At 40.3% G+C, this 19,706-nt stretch overlaps 1 protein-coding gene and 1 pseudogene across 4 annotated transcripts in view; one reads left to right on the top strand and one right to left on the bottom strand.

Moving 5' to 3' along the window:
* The window catches only part of NHS (NHS actin remodeling regulator), a 347,530-nt gene that overhangs the window by 9,265 nt on the left and 318,559 nt on the right, over positions 1 to 19,706 (bottom strand). The window contains exons 4-6 of one of the 4 annotated variants that reach the window (XM_032389706.1): positions 5,640 to 5,702; positions 3,459 to 3,651; positions 703 to 834 (exon numbers count right to left, since the gene is read on the bottom strand). In XM_032389706.1, the coding sequence (XP_032245597.1) occupies positions 703 to 834; positions 3,459 to 3,651; positions 5,640 to 5,702 (388 nt within the window). Of the gene's footprint in view, positions 1 to 702; positions 835 to 3,458; positions 3,652 to 4,837; positions 4,989 to 5,639; positions 5,703 to 19,706 lie in introns of those variants that run through there. The other 3 variants (XM_032389704.1, XM_032389702.1, XM_032389703.1) reach the window with 3 other exon arrangements.
* LOC116622844 lies at positions 18,985 to 19,554 on the top strand (annotated as a pseudogene).

The following is a 19,706-nucleotide window of genomic DNA, read 5'->3' as shown; positions in this document are numbered from 1 at the left end:
ATTACTTTGCCCCAGTAAGTGACTACTATTTTTTTTTAAATTAAAGTGCATTTTGTCTTCTTGGCCGCTATTCTTTTTTATTTCGTAATATATGCCCAGCAAAATAAAACTCTTAAAATTCATTATAAGTAATAAAAGAGATGCTATAGTAATAATAATAATAATAATAATAAAACATAGGAAGAGATTCCTAAACACGTGGAACAGAAAAAAATAGAAGAAAAGTCATAAAGGGTAACATGTTATCAATAGTCAGAATTTAATTGAATATGCTTAAATTTTACCTTCTTAATTAATGCCATAAAAGTATATCTCTCTTCAAGTAAAGCTATAATTTTCCCAAAATAATCTTTCATTGAATCTTGCTACTTTTTATTCCATCTTAATAAAACTTTAAAAAATTACTTATCATTTCCATCTTAATAAAACTTTAAAAATTACCAAAATATTACATTTCAGCCATAAGACTTGAACATGTATACCTAAATTCCTAAGATTAAATCTTCACAGTCAAGAACAGAGATTCAAAAAGTAATACCACCCAGCTTGCTGAACACAGAACAAGTACACGCCATTTCAAAACCTCTACAAGTTACAACACTGACGATTTTTAAGGAAGCTGATTAAAAGGCCGGCTTCCATTTCATCTCCTTCTAATTGACACCCAACAGAATGTTAACCATTAACAGTTTTATACTACACCTATTTCTTGTTGGACTCTTCTGGGGATACCCGAGATGGTTTTCCTCCTCCTCAGTTTCCGTCTCCGCTGTAGTACGGATTGTGAATGAACAAGAGAGCAGCGTATACTAGCCTCTCTGTCAAAACCAACTCCTGCAACCCACAAATAGGTCTCATTAGCCTTTAGAAACGGCAAACAAATTTTCATTTGCTTGGAACACAGTGATATTTATTATTTGGAAGTAAAGGAAGAGTTTGGATTAAGCCCGTGAATAAATATAAGGGAGCCCTTATTCAGCTCTTATTTAAATTACTCTGCAGTACATTAAGCTTTACTTCTAAATGCAGCTCTGCACAACAGCTTGCACTGCCAAGAGTAACAAGCAAAGAAGGAAAATCAAAAGAAAGAGGAGAGAAAAATAACATCAAAGAATCACTCTCACACAGAAACAGCTCCTGAAGGACTTACAACCTTTAGTTACTCCTATTTACGGGTCTATTTCTGGGCTCGCTGAACCTGTCTTTGCATAGTAGTAGATCCAGAGCCAAGATGTTAACCTGAATTAGTTCAGCTAACATATCCTGACCCATTTCTTCATTAAAAGCATCTTTGTGAGGTTTTTTTCCTCTCTCTACCCACTGCACCCCAACCCTACACACAACACAACACATACACACACTCCTTCTATGAGGAGAAAGTAGCCTAGAGATTTGTTTTTAAATCATCATTGAACTCTATTTTCTTCTACTGACTCAGTTGGACACTTTTTGGTATGGCACCAGTGTCTTATCAATATAAAATAAGAATACAAGGCAGTCCTCAGTTCTCTACTTAAGTGGATCTATGTTCTCTTTCAGCTGTAAATGAAGCTGGAATTCCCAGTCTTTACAATGAGTGTCTGTTTGCTTTTATAAATACAGGGGCCAAACCTTGATGCTTGTTTGTTTCTCTCTCCATAATCACATTATTGATACACTACATGCAGTCTTATCAAAACTAGAATGGTGAGGAAGGAGGTGAGGAATTCACACTCCTGTCTGGCACAGGCATGTGCCATGGATTTTTCAGAGTGAGCTTTGCCTCAGAAAGTCAGGATGCCAAAAGTGCGTTGGAATCTGGTTGCCTCATCATTTATCCTGATTGTTACGCATAGAGCAGGATGGCGTGTTAAACCTCAGCTCAGCTATAAAATGAAGCAATTTGAGTTCTGCTTAGCATCACAGTGACAACAGTTTCCAGAACTCACTTTTGAAAAAAATCTGTGAGATGTCACATGATGACTAATTATTATATTATTGGAGAATTCATACTAATGGAATTTTCCTTAGCTCCAGCCAAAAATTAAGATCTTTCATTCTACTCATAATAATTACAGAACACATGGCACACAGACACACTTTATGTTATATGGACATAATTAGCAGCTTTTTCATTAAAGCTCTTGAAATCAACATATAATCTGGGCTTTAGTCTGAGAGTTCCTGAAATAAAGCAGAAGGAAAGATCTTCCCTTTTCCTGAATCACAAGACCCATAATCAAAGAACTAAATTTGAAAACAAGATCTACTTACAGTGCTATGAAGAAAGCAGGTGCTGCTTGTAATCATCAAATGTTCCCAGAAGGGAAAGTTAGTTTAAGAGGATGCCAAAATGATACATTTTGACATCTACCTAACCCAGCCCATTTAGATTATGGAGATCAGATAAAGTATGCATCCTTAGAATAATTTATCCTGCAAGTTGAATAGGTCAGCAGGAAAATTACTCCTAGCTCATAACCAGCTGATCAACCAGAATTCCTGTTTTTCAGGAAGGAAATAATATCTGTCCTGGATATCTGGTCATTTGCTCTCCACTTTATGTGAGAGAAATCTGAGTGGGATTAATAATAGCCATGTCCAAAATGCATCTCGAGCGACATGCAACCTTTAGTCACATGGTACCAGGATAAAAGTAGTAACGTGGCCATTGTGAAATTTTCAATACACAAATAAATTAAAATATAACTATTAGAGATGTTTAAAGAAAGCCCAATGGATAGATCGTTTTCTGTCTGTCTTTGAAAGTGAGAATATTTCATAACATCATCTCACTTACAGCTAAGATGACCAGGTCCCATCGTGGAATCTGCAGTCTCTATAGAGAAACTTTTCAAGAAAAGTCTGGACAGGCTTGCGTTCGACCTGGACTAATATTCACACTCTCAGTACACAAGAAGAGGAAAGCAGAGAGGAATGTAAGCCAGGCTGGCTGGATTAGAATAGAATTCAGCCTTCATCTTTGAATCCGCATATTTTTAGGTCAGAAATCACCATAATCGATGCAGAAATCTAAACGATCTTTTTAAACAAGCCTACCTTCATCCAAAGAAGCCTGAAAACAGATTTTATAGTTGGTCTACAGGATCATTACTTGCAGTTTGAGAGACCTGGGGTTTGCTGTTTTCTTTCTTGCTGTGCCATGCATCATTATCATATGACTAATCACTGCCGCTTTCTCCATTATTTCAGTCAGCTATGACCAAAGAGCTATTTGGTGACTTTTTTCAAAAAGAAACTGTCCATCATTTACATAACAAGCGGCCCAGCAGAACATATGCAAATGGATGTTCAAAACCTGACAAAAGCATATTGAACATCTTCTGGGTTGTATTCTGATGAAAAAGGTATTGCTTGTTTACAAAGCGGTATTCTTAACTGGTCCGCCCAGCAGCACAGGTTTTGAACACATTTAAAACACAGAATATCATGCCCCTAAGAAAAGAACAGAACGGTACCAGTGACATTGATGGGAATAATGCAGGAAGAAATCACTTGGGCATCTTGTTTCATCTTCTCCTCTGGTGTTGGGAGAGGCAGTGCTTTGCTCCAGTTGGTCTGCTTGTCCAGCGTCGATGGGATATTGTGTACTGGGTTTTTCGGCCTCTGCCCTAACATGACATCTGTATCTTCGTCCTCCAGGGGATGGGACTGCAAATGAAGTACATTCAGACTTAGCCAGAATGGTTTATATGTGAGCACACATATTAAGGAATTTCACAGTTAAGAACAGTGAGGTCAGAAATAAGCTTTTAGGTCAAAGGAAGAACTCCTAGAAATAGTTAGTAAGCACCACTAATTGAAAGTTATAATTTCAATAGTCAAGCAACACAAAAGAAAAAATGGACTTAATAAACATGCTTTTCAGGTCAAATGGAATTAAGAGGAGAGACAAGGTAGCCATAAGACCCCTAACTTCAAAACTGAAGAAAAATCTTAGTCTCTAATCCAGTGACAGGTAGATTCTGGATATCCATATATTGCTAATGAAAGTCTCAAGAGCTCTAGATGACTGGGATCAAAGGGAGAAGATGATTTAGATGCCTATGAAAGGTTCAGAAAACGTGCCAGAAAACCTGGAGTCAGGAAACATTCCAGAACACATCACCAGAAGGACAAGCCTATCTAATCTGAGAGGCTGGCTTAAATCACAAGGAGTTAATTTTACTGCAGGACTGTGGTTTTTGTGAATAACATTTCAAAAATGCAGTTTCATCAACACTGTGTGCACATGGAAAAGCAGCTCCCCTCCCCCACTTACTATAGTGGAAAATACAAAAGCAGTTAACGGGGAGAAAGATTCAAGAGAGTTTCTTTTTCAAATTCGGAAGAGTAAAGGGTCTTCATTTCTTTCAGCTTTTGCAGTGGGAAGCTTTTCTTCTAGCTGTGGAGTTAGAGGCCTTGACTTCTGTATGACATTTGAAAATTCTCCATCCAAGCCCTTGATAGATATTAATATTATCTACCTTTTATTTCAGGGCTGGGCTCCTAACCCAGATTATTAAAAAGGCTCCATTCCAATTATGATTTCAGGGTTGGGCTTCTAAACCAGATTATTAAAAGACCCAGTTTTCACCACTGACCCTAGTTTTCTTTCTTTCCATAATTTGGAGGAAGGTGAGTGTTTGTATAAAATAAATATTTTTCCCTCTTACTCCAGTTAAGTTTTAACTTAACTGGAGTAAAGTCCTAAAATCATGAAAAAATTTCTCATCCTCACACTTGGAAGCATCATGTCTTGCTGACTCAGGATTTCACATATTGTCAAACTGTTCTCAGGTCCTCTTAGAAGATTCCAGAGCCACTTGTTTAAGTTAACCCCCCAGCTTTTGCTTACCTTGTCAGAGGTATCTGCAAAGCCCCCCAACACACCCAACAGGATATGATTCCCCCCCTTGAGAAAAATGTGTTCGCCATGAACATTTTAGTAAAACATTGCAACCTTCTTTCTCTCTCCAGCTTTTGTGCAGATTCCCAGCGAAGCGAATAGCTCAAATAAAGTTGGAGCACAAAAGACTTTGTTTCCTAGGTAACTTCCAAAAAGAAAAAAAAAAAGTTTGGTGCATGCAAAAAGAGAGACAGAAAAGAGAAAGAGCAGGAGCTGGAGAGAAACCCCCACCACCAGAGGCCACATTTTGTAGGCGATTCCTTCCTTGAATAACAATGGACTGGGAAACAAAGAAAGAATAGTGACCTGACTACAGGCTCTGACCAGCAGCCAAAAGCACGTTTTATTTAATGGCGACAGGGACAACTGGCTGCCAGAGAATCCTTTTGTCCTATTCTCTTTTTTGATTTGAGAAGCCGAACCTGTATTTACAGTTCTGATAAATATAGGGCAAAGTTGGAATCACTTTCCTTTGAACTATAAGGTCCAGGAGTGGCATTAGGTGATGCCCATCTTGAACAGAGCCTTAATTGCAATTTAGGGGGGAAAAGTAAGTGGGAAAGAAAGCCAATGACATGGCTGTCTAAATGATATTTTATTTAATTCAAGTTAGGAAAATATCACTCTTGAAGGAGATTTAAAAGAATACCTGTTAGTTAGAAACAACAGAGTTTGCCATAGTTAAAAGAGAGAAGAAAGTGTCTGGAGAGAATGGGATAGGGCTGTGATGGAATGTTCTCAGAACCAGTACCTTTCTACTCCATGGGGTCATGTGGCAACACTCAGTGGGGGAGGGCGAACGGGTGCTGTTAAACTATGAACATGAAATGCAAAAAAAGGAAAAATTAAAAACATGCACACAACACACAGTACGTCCTGGTTAAGCCAAATCTAAAATATTAATGAATGAATATACTGGGATGACTCCCTCCCTTCCTTCCCTCCATATCTGTCCTTATTTTATGAGAAATAGCATAAATAGTGGCTAAGAGCACGGACTTTGGAGCTAGACTGTCTGAGTTCAAATCCTGGTTCTACCATTTATTTGCTCTGTGACCAGGGACAGTTACTCAGCCTTTCTAAGGTCAGTTTCCTCATCTGTAAGTTAGGGCAATAATAGCATCTGTCCATCCTCCAGGGCTGTTTTGAGGATTAAATGAGTAAGTCGACAGAATAGACTGTGAAGAATGGTGGCACTCAACAAGCTCTGTACATTTGTCAGCTACTACCCCTGCTACTGCTACTATTATTATCACCTTTACCTTGTAGCTGTGCCATATCTGTGACCTTGACTTTGCAAATGGTAACTTTCCTTTAGATCCCAGTCCCATTTGTTAATTTGGAAAGACTGAATTCTTCTCTTTCCTTAGAGTGAGTTTATTTTCCTGTGAACTACTTGGAGGAAAATTCCCTGTGTGCACTTTTTTCATCCAGGCTGCTTAAAATTTGCCTCTTCCTCATATTCATAGACCGTATTTGAAGATAGGGCTGGATTCAAGGGCATGTGACAGGGCCCCGCACTCAGAAGGACACCATGCTTTTTTGAGTAAGGGGCCCTGTGCCTTCATTTTGCACTGAGCCCCACAAATGATGTAGCCCATCCTGTTTGGAGAATAATCAGGTAACTAGAATCCCCTTGTCAGGATCTACTGAGAAGGACATTGAAACTGTCTTAAACTCTAAACCATGTCAGCTTTGGATTCAATTAGGCCTCTGTTATAGCACTTTCCATATAGCATCGCTTTAACGTAACCTGAATTCTTCCTGGATGTGTCTTTTTCTTCTATTAGATTATGAGTTCTTAGGGGTCAGGAGCCATATTTGATTTTCTTTTCAGTCTTCCATGATGCCAGCAAAATGCCTCCTCATTGTAGGAGCTCAACAAATTATTGGTACACTGGAATGATATTAGCCCTGTGTGTTTTAGCAGTGATGGGAAACCCCAAAAAAGTAAGGTTTGTCCTCAAGATATCAGGAGGAAGCAGACACCACAGAATCCAAGGGTACTGACCATCTTAATGCAAGTAGGTGAAAACAAATAGAGGAAAACACAAGCAATGTTTGGTTCCATCAGAGGCTCAGTATTAATATATTTCAGTTCTAATTATTCTTAAGCCTATGGCAGACATTTGTTTTGGAGGTGGAACACTCAAGGTCTAATTCTATTCTAAGTTTCTAAATTTTAAGTGACAGGGTTGCTCATTAATTTTTAAGCATAGCAAATGCCATTTCCTCAGGCCCAGTTGACTTTGATCTAGATGTTATTTAAGACAAATGACTTTGTAGGGTCTGTGGCTCCCTCACTGAAAATGATCATTTTGACAGCTGTGCTGTATGTGGCCTGAGTTCAGACATTAACCTGGCTCTCTCTTAAGAATCAGTCACAGATAGTGATGTGTAGGTCTCAAGTAAGACCCCGGGGTATGCAAAGTAGAGAGCAAACTCATGGAAGCAGGAGAAAGGGAGCCTGAAAGCAAAGCCTGTATGGTAAAGGAACCTGTTTCCAAGAAACCAAAGGCTCTGGTGTCTCATGAAAGGATTTAAAAAATTACACAGCAGAAAACTGCAGGGCATAAAACATATTAATGATATTAATATTAATATATTAATTTTGGTAGTTTGTCTTTAATCTTTTTTTATGATTTTTTTATTATGTTATGTTAATCACCACACATTACATCATTAGTTTTTGATGTAGTGTTCCATGATTCATTGTTTGCGTATAACACCCAGTGCTCCATTCAGCACGTGCCCTCTTTAATACCCATCACCAGGCTAACCCATCCCCCCACGCCCTCCCCTCTAGAACCCTCAGTTTGTTTCTCAGAGTCCATAGTCTCTCATGGTTCGTCTCCCCCTTCGATTCCCCCCCTTCATTTTTCCCTTCCTGTTATCTTTTTTTTTTTTTAAAAACATATAATGTATTATTTGTTTCAGAGGTACAGGTCTGTGATTCAACAGTCTTATACAATTCACAGCACTCACCATAGCACATACCCTCCCCAATGTCTATCACCCAGCCACCCCATCCCTCCCAACCCCGCACCACTCCAGCAACCCTCAGTTTGTTTCCTGAGATTAAGAATTCCTCATATCAATGAGATGATAGGATACATGTCTTTCTCTGATTGACATATTTCGCTCAGCATAATACCCTCCAGTTCCATCCACGTCATTGCAAATGGCAAGATTTCATTCCTTTTGATGGCTACATAATATTCCATTGCATATATATACCACATCTTCTTTATCCATTCATCTGTCGATGGACATCTTGGCTCTTTCCATAGTTTGGCTATTGTGGACATTGCTGCTATAAACATCAGGGTGCACGTACCCCTTGGGATCCCTACATTTGTATCTTTGGGGTAAATACCCAGTAGTGCAATTGCTGGGTCGTAGGGTAGCTCTATTTTCAACTTTTTGAGGAACCTCCATACTGTTTCCAGAGTGGCTGCACCAGCTTGCATTCCCACCAACAATGTAGGAGGATTCCCCTTTCTCTACATCCCCGCCAACATCTGTCGTTTCCTGACTTGTTAATTTTAGCCATTCTGACTGGTGTGAGGTGGTTTCTCATTGAGGTTTTGATTTGGATTTCCCTGATGCCGAGTGATATTGAACACTTTTTCATGTGTCTGTTGGCCATTTGGATGTCTTCTTTGGAAAAATGTCTGTTCATGTCTTCTGCCCATTTCTTGATTGTATTATTTGCTCTTTGGGTGTTGAGTTTGATAAGTTCTTTATAGATTTTGGATACTAGCCCTTTATCTGATACGTCATTTGCAAATATCTTCTCCCATTCTGTTGGTTGTCTTTTGGTTTTGTTGACTATTTCTTTTGCTGTGCAAAAGCTTTTTATCTTGATGAAGTCCCAATAGTTCATTTTTGCCCTTGCTTCCCTTGCCTTTGGCGATGTTTCTAGGAAGAAGTTGCTGCGGCTGAGGTCGAAGAGGTTGCTGGCTGTGTTCTCCTTTAGGATTTTGATGGACTTTTGTCTCACATTTAGGTCTTTCAACCATTTTGAGTCTATTTTTGTGTGTGGTGTAAGGAAATGGTCCAGTTTCATTCTTCTGCATGTGGCTGTCCAGTTTTTCTTTAATCTTCTAAGTCAGCTCTCCTATTGAGTATTTTTTCCAGGAGTGAGGGATGAGGAGTGGTTTTTAGTTTTCATCAGTTTGAGAACCACCCCCGCCCCCATGCCATTAAATAAGTATGAGATAACCTTTGGAAATGACTAAGGACGGCAAGTCCAGAGAGAGACTGTTCTGTTTTGGTCAACCATCGTTAAGTCAGGGTCTCTGTAGGTTACACTCCACTGAAGATTCCTTCTCAGCTAATCCACCTCTCCACTATTTTGATAGGAGCTCCAACCTCCAGCTTGTGAAGGCTGAAACTAGGTACTCTGGACCTTGTGTGTGGAAGAACTTTGTTCTTTGGTTCTACCACCACGACAGAAGCACTCGAGCTTCTCTAAATGATCTGTTGATTTAGAGTAGTTAAGCTTATAATCTTGAAATGGACTTTAGTTTTATTTCTGCCATGAAATTAGTAACTGCTTAAGTGTAGTGTTTTAAAGCATTCTCTTTCCTGGGTGTTTGGTCAAAGGAAGTAAAATAGTTCTGATTATTTCTGATTAGACTTTTATATGGTGAATGCAATAATCAGTTCCTAGAATTTTTTTCTAAAATTACCTAAGAAATAAAACTGAAAGAGAACTTCTACCTCAGGGCATCTCTGCATGGCCCAGCATGCCACTCCTTAACCAGTGTGCATGGATAAGGTGAGGAAAAGCTGCATGCTGATCAGACTTGTATGAATTAAATTATCCTTTAAGGACTCTATTTAAATGAATCCTTTTGCTTATTCTTAGTAAGACCTGTAAGGGCAGAAACCATTTCTTGTTCCTAACTGTGTTCCTACTGCCTTGGTAATGCTTAAATAAAATTTGTTGTCCTGGCAGCTAGCACCCCCATGTGCCTGGCATAAGCAAACAAAAATCCTCTCAAAAGAAATAGTATCAGATGATCTCCACAGATAATTTTTCAGTACAACATCCAGCACAAAGTCAAAGATAACAAGGCAAGGAGGAGATGAGACAGCATGAGCAAGGAGCATCCAAAACAATAGGTAAAACAGAAGCGGACTCGTAGGACGTTCCTGCTTTTGGAATTACCACTGCATACAGGAGTAGCAGTGAACAGCCTTGGCTTCCCCGGAAGAAGTGTGTGGGAAGCCTCTTAGACCACTCATTGATTCATTCAAGAACATTTCTTTGAAGGTCAAAATCAGCCCCCGGGGGAAACAAATTGTCATCTGAAAAATTGTCTCTCTCTCATCACTGTACAGTTCTTTTGGCTTTTCTGTACTTTCAGATTTTTTCATAATGTTGGAGAAAAACACACACATAAAAATTTCTCTTTCTTTTTCCAGGCTCCCATTCTGACCCTCCTACCCCTGATTTTGAGAGGCCTGCACCATTTTAGAATCATCCACCACTGGTCTTGCCCATCCTGTCCCTGACAAAAGATGCTTCTTTGATGCTTTCACCCCATTTCTGTCCCTGCTGGCCCATAATTTACACTCTCAGATCCTTTCCCTACCTGCCCATGAAACTGCGTCAACAAAAGTTAGTTACATGCTTACAGTCAGTGTTCAGAACAAGAAATAACACATTATTAATTTCTTCACTTTTGTGGCTATGAACAAGCATTTCTCCAAACATCTCAAGATTTTTCCCAACCTTTCTCTTATTGCCAAAAGAAAAATATAATCCCTCCACATTTTACTTCTTTTGGGTTTTATTTTATATGCCGATGGGAGCTTATTTTGCTTCTAGACTCTCCAAAAGACATCTGTTAAAATGTTGTGGGTATTTCAGTAGGAAATGTTTTGAAAATTTGGCTTTAGTGTGTGATCTGATAACACATGGCATTTATAGCAGCTGACTTTCAGAGCTGATTCATTACTATCATGCTGTCTTAAACATGAGAAATATTAACTAGAGAATGGATGCTGTGGTATGCTTGAATATAGGAATAAAACTTTAGAGTGAAGATGTCCATTGCAAGCCACATGGGTTCCTAGTCAGGGGATCTAGGACCTTATTTTCATTCTACCCTGGGGCTTATTTGTCCTTAGACCAGGTCCCTGCATTTCTGCACAGGTTATGGCCTGTGAGATGGAGGGGACCTTGTCTGCCTCAGATTTTTCTTTACTGGAGTGTGTGAATGTGTTGCACATAAACATGAAGTGCCTTGATCTTTCCGGAAGGCTTAAAGGAATCTGGCAATACCTTCTTCACTTAGCACTCTTCCTGCTGCAATTACATAGCACTTTCATTCCATGACACTGTCCCAGAGTCTCCTATTGGCTGGCATTATGCTCTTCCAAACATGTTTAATAACATCATTTCTGGCACATACTGTACTTCTCCCTTTCCTCTCTCCTCAACTCCAACATTTACCAAAGTGAATAACCATGGGAAAACAGAATGAAGTAAGTAAAAGTTTAGGGGGCAGCCTGTGTTTCTTTCCTAAGCCTTTCTTCCCTTTCCTGGTGTTTCCTTTTTCCCCACTCTCTCCCAGGCAGCCAGGGCCTTCATGCTTCCCCAGAGGGCTGGAACGCAGCACCCCCAAGTGCCCAAACCCTTCACACTGCACTCCCAGCCAGCCATGAGGCTTGACAAAAGCCCACAGATGCATTCACATTAATGTGCTGAGAACTCCTAGTGAGAAGCCCAAAGGAACACAGCTCTGAGGCAGAATTGTGGATAGCAGTTATAGGCCAGGAGGGAGATATTTAGGAACAAGTGCCTACTAAGTTCTTCTTTTAACCACTTTATACATTACTATCTATTTAAAACACCAAAATGCATAAAAAATCAGGACTAGGAAAAATGGCCTTATCATTGATAAGTCTCCTTTTCCAAATTATACCTTTATTTCTCTTCCCTGACAGATATTGCCACCACCACTTCCTCAACTCTCCTGAGAAGCACTTGGCAAAAGGAAATATACAAAAGGCTGATAAGCATATGCATAGGCCCTCAACATCATTTCTCATCAGGAAAATTAAAATGAAGACCACAGGCACATAGTGCTATATACTAGAGGGGCTAAAATTAAAAAGATCAATAATAACAAGTGTTGGCAAAGATGAAGAGCAACTAGAACACTCATAAATTGATAGGGTGAGTGTAAAATGGGATAGCCACTTCAGAGACTGGCAGTATCTAACAAACCTAAACATATGTCTCCCCTGTAATTCCCTCTTAGGTATATGGAGGTAAGAAGAATGGGTATGTCCACAAAAACTCTTGCACAAAAATATGTATAGCAACTTTATTCGTAAAAGTCCCCCCCAAAAGTCCTCACAACTAGAAACACCTCAAATAATCTACCAACAACAGAATGGATAAACAAATTGGGGACTACCATATTCATATAAGGAAGTACTGCCCAGTAATAAAAAAGAACACGGTACTGATACATGCAACATTGACCTCAAAAAAGCATGTGGCGTGAAAGAAGCCAAACACAAAAGAGTATGTGCTCATTCACTTTTGAATCCCATCCTGCTGATAGTCTGATAGACGTGTTGGGTATGAGATTGGCCCCTAGTGAGCAGAACTTGAATGCAGTGGCAATGGTACAGTTCCCACCACAAGAGAGGCTTTGTGGAAGACAGCATGTCACCGCCAAGAATCTCTCTCTCCTTTTGATCTCAGCTGGAACTGAAGGAAGATTCTTTGGGTGATGGAATGCAAAATGATTTTATGTATTTTAAAGTTCAGGAACACTTTGTTTAATGGTGTTCTACTAATGAAATGATTTAAATGTGCTGAGCATAACAAAATTCTACTTTGAAGCATGTGTGGAAGGTAGTCCCCACGTGAATGGAAAAGAGGGCTCCAGGGGGGCCAGGAGGGAGACCACTTCCGGCTGCTGCTCCGTCATTTATTCACAGGAATTGCTCTGGACTGTCAAGGGGAACATAAAACAAGGCCCGCTGGACCGTGATCAGTGTGATGTTGATGCCAGTGAGTGTCTTATTCATCCCCTGTGGCCAGCTTTGCCAATTAGTGGGGTCACTGCCAAGGGCCATTCAGTATCAGTCCTCAAAGGTTGCTAGCACCAAATAAAAGACATGAGTGGGGAAAAGGCAGGCCAGGCTTTGAAGTGGAGGGAAGAAGGAGGCTTCGAACTGCTGCAGATGCCACAAATACCCTCCCCAAATCACAGGAGCAGGCAGCATTCTTCCCTCGCCCTCCTGCCTTGCCCTCAGCTGGAAGCTCCAAGGTGTGCAGTAACTGAAGAGATGTTGTAGATTTGGTCTCACTCCAAGTGACACTTTTCCCTTGTAACTCACTCCAGCTGTGGCAAGAGCTCAGCAGGGTCATACTTAACCTTACCACAGCAAATTTTTAAAAAAATAAGAAAAGATAAAACCTTCTCATGCACAAGCCATGCATGTTCCACCTTTATGTTTTACCTTCCCCCCTCTTTTTAATTGACTTTTTAAATATAGCTCTAGCAGTGTTATCACATGCATAGACTCGTGTAACCCTCCCACGATCAGGATTCAGAACATTTCCATTACCTCAAAAAGGTCCCTTGTGCTATCCTTTTAGAGTCATAGTCTCTCCCCACTCTTAGCCCCTGGCAACCAGGAACCTGTTCTCCATCATATGGTTTTGTTTTTTTGAAAGTGTCATATAAATGGAATCATACCTTTTGAGACTGGCTTCTTTCACTCAGCATAATGTCTTTGAGATCCATCCAAGTTGTTGTGTGTCTCAGTAATTCATTCCATTTTATTGTGAGGACTATTCCATTGTCTGCTTATACTTAGAACAGTGAAATGTCTCAGGTGTGCAAGGAAACGTGAATCTGAGCATATTCCGCAACGATGTGTACAAAGAAGTAATTTTATTCGCTGCTCCACAGCCAGGCTCACGTTTTAAAAAGAAAGAATTACAAAACTAAAATCTGCAATAAGGAATTTTCTTTATTTCTCACAATATTTGATACTAACCGGACTTGTTGGCTAATGCTGTCATTAGCTATTGTGCTGCCTGTTCAGCTGTTGTCTGTCAGCTGCACATCTATTCTCCCGCACTCTGCTCTGTCGGGACTCTGAAAATAACATTTCTTTCTCACCAGCTGCTCCCTATTGGGTTCTGTCCTAGGCGTGTCAGCTCCTTTTGGCAGTTACTATCTCTGTGTCGCCTCCGTTTCCCGTTTGCTGTGTCAGTTTTACAGTACCTTCCCTATATTGAGTTCTCTCTGTTAAAATAACTGGTATGGATTCTGTGTTCCTGGCTGGACCCTGACTGGTGAAGTACGTGGTACCAGGCTTTTACCCCTGGCTTGCTTGTATCTAAGACACCTAAAGGACTTGCTACCACTGGGTCCTTAGCCCATGAGGAAAACAGGAACCAGTGTGATGTTCCACGGGGTGTCGAGATGATAATGATCTCTGCACCTATGGCAGAGGACAGGAGAACTGATGTTGCCTCAAAAGCAAACTGCTTCTGGTGATTCTCAAAAATGGGTATAGAGGGAAAAAGTTATTTGCTGGGGTCAGTAGCTGTATAGTTCCACGTCCTAGGTGCTGTGCTGACTTGCCCCAAGGAGAATACCGTATCACAACAGCAGCTACGAGTAAAGTCACAAGTTACTTATAGCCAGTCTCCAAGATCTGTCTACCTTTTGCAAGACCAGACAGCTGAGTTAAATGGAGCGTGTGACAGGCATCACCACTCCTGCAGTCTTACATTTGAAACTAATGTCAGGCTCTTCTCTCCCTACTATACCAAGAAGAAACCTCTAGAAATTGAAGAAGTTATTCCTGTACACACACGGCCTGGTATCTTCCTAAAGCACTGCTCTTTCTGATCATGTTATTTCTGTACTCAAAACTCTTCAATAATTTCCTATGTCTGTGGAATAGATTCATACGTTTTAGTCTGACATTCAAGGTCCTTCAAGATCTGGTGTATTGAAGCACTGCAGCCAAACCAAAGTATTTGAATTTATGTATACGCACTTCATTTTCTCCTGCCTGTGTGAGCTTGCTCTCATGGTTTCCTCAGCCTATAATCCTTTTCGTCCCAGTGTACATATTGAAATTCTACCCCATCCTTCAAGGCCTTTTCAGATGCTCCCTTTACCATGAAGTTTAATCCTAACATCCAACCCCATTCTAACACCACATACCAGTTAGGTGTTAATACCTTATACTGAATAACATATGATTTTCTCTAGTATCCCATGTACTCTGGATGGCAGAAATTATGTCTCTCATTTTTGTGTCAGTTAATTTTTTTTTCAAAATGAAGGAATAAATAAGAGGCCACAGTGGGAGAGAGGGCATTCCAAGTGGAGATACTGTTTTGAGAATGCAGGATATTTTCTCAAGAAGCACGTGGAGTTTGGTTTGGCTGAGGTCTAGGGTCTGTGCAAAGATTTGTGGGAAATCCATCTGGAAAGGTAAGTGAAGGACCGGATCGTACAGAGGCTGGAGAGTTGGGCTAAGGATTTGAACTTACTTCTTTAGGCAGAATGAAGGAATTGAAGGTTTAGGATTAGGGAAGAATTTTTATGTCAGAGATTCTCATACCAATGTTAGAATTTTTCTTAATTGATTTAAAGGAGCAAACTGGATGAGATAAAGGAAAACATTTAGACTGAAGCAAGAGAGACTTAATTTGGATGGATAGAACCATTTTGAGACAGGTCATAAAACAACAGAATATTTCTGAGAGAGCTTGCAAAACTATGAAGATATTTTATAAAAGCAAAACACAACCTGTCTAGGACATTGTGGTATGTGTAATTCTTTTACAACAAAGGAAAGGCTTGGTCAGCATTTCTCAGTCTCAGTCTTGTAAACCAATAGAATATCAGAAATCTCTAGTGAGGACTCATGGGGAAAGAGAAGGAGGGGACAGGCTGGATGAGAGGAGACAGAGCTGGGGATGGGAGAGAGAGTGAGGAAGTGAGAAGCTCTTTATCTCAGGGCAGGTCAAATACTGTTGAAATGCGCCCCCTGCCAGCTCTAGTCTTTAAGCCCTCTCTTGGCTCAGAACTCCACTCCCAGTCTTGTCATTCTTCTGTAAGCCAGTTTAGTTTTTCTCAGAAGCTGCTTTCTCATAAGACCTATTTTCTTCTTCTTGATAGAAAATGGAAGAATGAACATGGTCATTGTTTATAGCCCTGGACTATGACCAAGGGGGTCTGGGTCCTAGTTTGAGTGATTGTCTTCATTTACTTCCCAGTAAGGCTGTTGGAATGTCCCCTGTCCTTCAGATACACCTCCTTGGTAAGAAGAAAAGGGTTTTAAGAAAAGACTTTTAAAATCCCTGGATGCACAGTATGATAAGTTAGAAAACTACTATCAGGCTATGAAATGACAAAGAATCCCTGATATTCTTCCCAGGCTAATTTTATGAAGTCTGACAAAGAGGGTAACTGAACACAATATGGTGGAATGAGTTAACTGTCAATCCTGATGATAACGATTTAGGCCTCGGTGTTCCTCGGGAACCTGATCAACTTTTGCCATAGGGCTCCATGTCATGTCAAGCTTCATCATCCGCTACCACAGAGACCATTAGATATTCTAGCCCTGGATCACTGATGAAGGTTGGAGAGCGATGCTTGGTGAAATTGCTGGAGCATATTACCACATTTCAGGAAGGATGATTTCTGTGCTTTTCTGTCTAGACCTCAGAATCTAAGCAGGGACTTACACTCCAAGGGTCCCCACAGACCTGATTGCAAGCTGAATGCAGCAGTAGGAGATGTTTCAGCTCAAGTGCTGACTCTCATCAGTAGTGCTATCTGGACTGTGTGGGAAAGATTGCCACGATCTATTGGGAATGCCTGCCTTAGGCTTGCATGGGGGAAGAGCAGGTAAATGTCTCATGTATTTGAGGCCCATATCTGGGCCTGGACCAAGGGACCTTACTGATGAGAACAGATGAGCTGGATATCCCATTCAGCAGAGGATGAGGGCGAGCTGCTATGACAGATTGTCTCCACACTCTGAAATGGGAATCTATGGGTGCCCTAGGGGCCAAAGTGTCATGTACCATAGCAACTTCTAAGTATCTTAAATTAGATTCTCTGTGGTCTTCTGAATTTTGCTATTTAAAGAAATTACAAACTAAGCATGTCCTGGTTGAACTTACTTTCTCCAGAAGCCATATATCTATCATAGGCACTGGTGTACAAGTCCCAACCCAGGAACTGTGGAATATTTATGGCTAAGTGTGTGTGTGTGTGTGTGTTTTAACTTTCTATTTTGAAATAATTGATACACAGAAGTTGCAAAAGTAGTAGAGAAGATTCCCATATACTCTTTATCCAGCTTTTCCTAATGTTAACATCTTACATAATCATAGTACATTTATTGAAAGCAGAAAATTAACATTGATGAGTACTATTTACCAATTTATTAACCTTATTTGGCTTTTACCAGTTTCCCTAGTAATGTCCTTTTTCTGATCCAGGATCCAATCCAGGATCTCACATTGCATTTAGTTGTCAAATCTCCTTAGTGTCCTTCAGTTTGTGGTAATCCCTCAATCATTGCTTTAATGACCTTGACACTTCTGGAGAGTACTGGCCAATTATTTTCTAGAATGTTCCTTAATTTAGGGTTGTCTGACATTTTCTTATGATTAGATTGAAGTTACACATTTTTGTCAAGAATCCCACGGAAGTGTCATCTCATTGCATTATATCGGGAGGTTCATAGACAGCTGTGCCCTGTTGCTGCTGATGTTAATTTTGACCACTTGGCTAAGACGGTGGCTGTCAGCTTTCTGCAGCTAAAATTACTATTTTCTGTTTGTAATCAACAAGTATCTTGTGGGGAGAAACTTTGAGATGATGCACACATCCTGTTTCTCAACATAATCTCACCCAACTAATTTTAGCATTCATCGATGATTATTGCCCATAAAAATTGTTACTGTCATATTTGGCTAATGGTGATTTTTAAAATTTATATCGATACTTCTACATTTATTAATTAGAACTCTTCTGTAAGGAAGAACTACCCCACCCCCATGCATGTATTTATTTATCCCAATTTGCTTATATCAGTATAAACTCAGGGATATTTATTCTGAGTTATAATCCATTACTATCATTATTTTGTTGCTCAAAGTGTCCCAGATTTAGCTATTGGGAGCTCCTTCAAGTTGGCTTCTGTGCCCTTTTGACATGCCTCCTATTATTTTTTGAGCACTTTCTTGCTTTTCAGCATCTTAAGATATTCTAGGCTTATCTTACATTTCCCCTGGCCCAGCCCTTGAATAAATTTCTCCAAGGATCCCTGGTTTATCTTTTTAGAGAATGGTATTTAGAAGGAAGATGTAATGAGGTGCCTGGGTGGCTCAATCGGTTAAGTGTCTGCCTTCAGCTCAGGTCATGATCCCAGGGTCCTGGGATTGACCCCCTCATCAGGCTCCCTGCTAAGCAGGGAGTTGTTGTCAAATCTCCTTAGTGTCCCTCTCTCTCTGCCTGCCACTCCCCCTGCTTGTGCTCTCTTGCTCTCTCTCTGTCAAATAAATACATAAAATCTTTAAAAAAAAAAAAAAGAAAGGAGATGTGGGCAGTAGATGTGCTCAATGTTACCAGAGTATCATTGCTTCTAAGGCCCTCTCAGATGACAGAGCTAAGAAATATGTTTGTATACTTGTACATGCACATATGCACATATTTATTTTATGCCTATCCATCTGCATATACATGTATATATCTCTCTATGTGTTTGAGAATATATGTATGAATTTATACTGATATTTTAGATGTAATCCAACACCAAAGGATTCATTCTAGACTTTCCCCTTTCTTTATTTGTAACTCCTTTCTCTAGCAGTGACAAACTCATTATCATTATCCACAACATATTTGCTCAATCCTATCATGCACATAAAGTAGTTTCAGAATTTCTAGTTCATTCTCCTGTGAAGAACAAATTTACCAGCTAGAGTACAATATTTGTGTACCCAGTTCCTTTTGTCTTTAGCTTTCCACTGTTGCTTCAGGTGCGGCCGCTCCTAGAGGAGCTCCCACTTGGGGATGGGGCCTCCATCATTACTGTAAGGTGAAGAACTAGAGATCAAGGAGACCAGCTTTTCCCACAGTCAGATCACCCACCTCTATAGCCAGTTCTCCAGCCTGGACAAAGGCGAGAATGGGGTCCTCAGCTGGGAAGATTTCCAGCTGATTCCAGAATTTGTCATCAACCCACTGGGGGCCAGCTTATTAGTGCCTTCTTCCCAGAGGAAGAAGACCAGGTAAACTTCCATTGATTCATAAAAACTTTGGTTCATTTCCAACCCACTGAATATAGTGCAAAGAGCGAAGATAAGAATGGACCAGAACCCCTCAACAGCTGAAGTAATGAACTATATTTTGCTTTTTGGCTATATGATTTGGATAAAGATGATAGGATCTCCCACAATGAGCTGTCCAGGTGCTATGCATGATGGATGGAGTGAATATCCCAGATGAGCAACTGAGCAGCATCACAGGACCATCCAGGAGGCTGATCAGGATGGGGATGGTGCCATATCTTTTGCAAAATTTGTTAGGGTTTTGGAGAAAGTGGGCATAGAACAGAAAATCAGCATCCAATTTCTTGACTAAAAAGCTGAGACCAAACTGTTCCTTGCTCTCTGGTATTTAAAAACTAGAACTTGAGAGTCCTCCTATCTACCAGCCCCACCTCCACCCTATCATCCCCTTTCTGCCAAGATAGCACTGCTGTTGCAGGACAATCTCACGTGTGCTCTGTTAAC

This window comes from Phoca vitulina, unplaced genomic scaffold (assembly GCF_004348235.1).
Source record: "Phoca vitulina isolate PV1807 unplaced genomic scaffold, GSC_HSeal_1.0 scaffold55, whole genome shotgun sequence".
Taxonomy (NCBI): domain Eukaryota; kingdom Metazoa; phylum Chordata; class Mammalia; order Carnivora; family Phocidae; genus Phoca; species Phoca vitulina.
The sequence above is the reverse complement of the archived record's forward strand: the minus strand, read 5'-3'. Positions and strand labels throughout refer to the sequence as shown.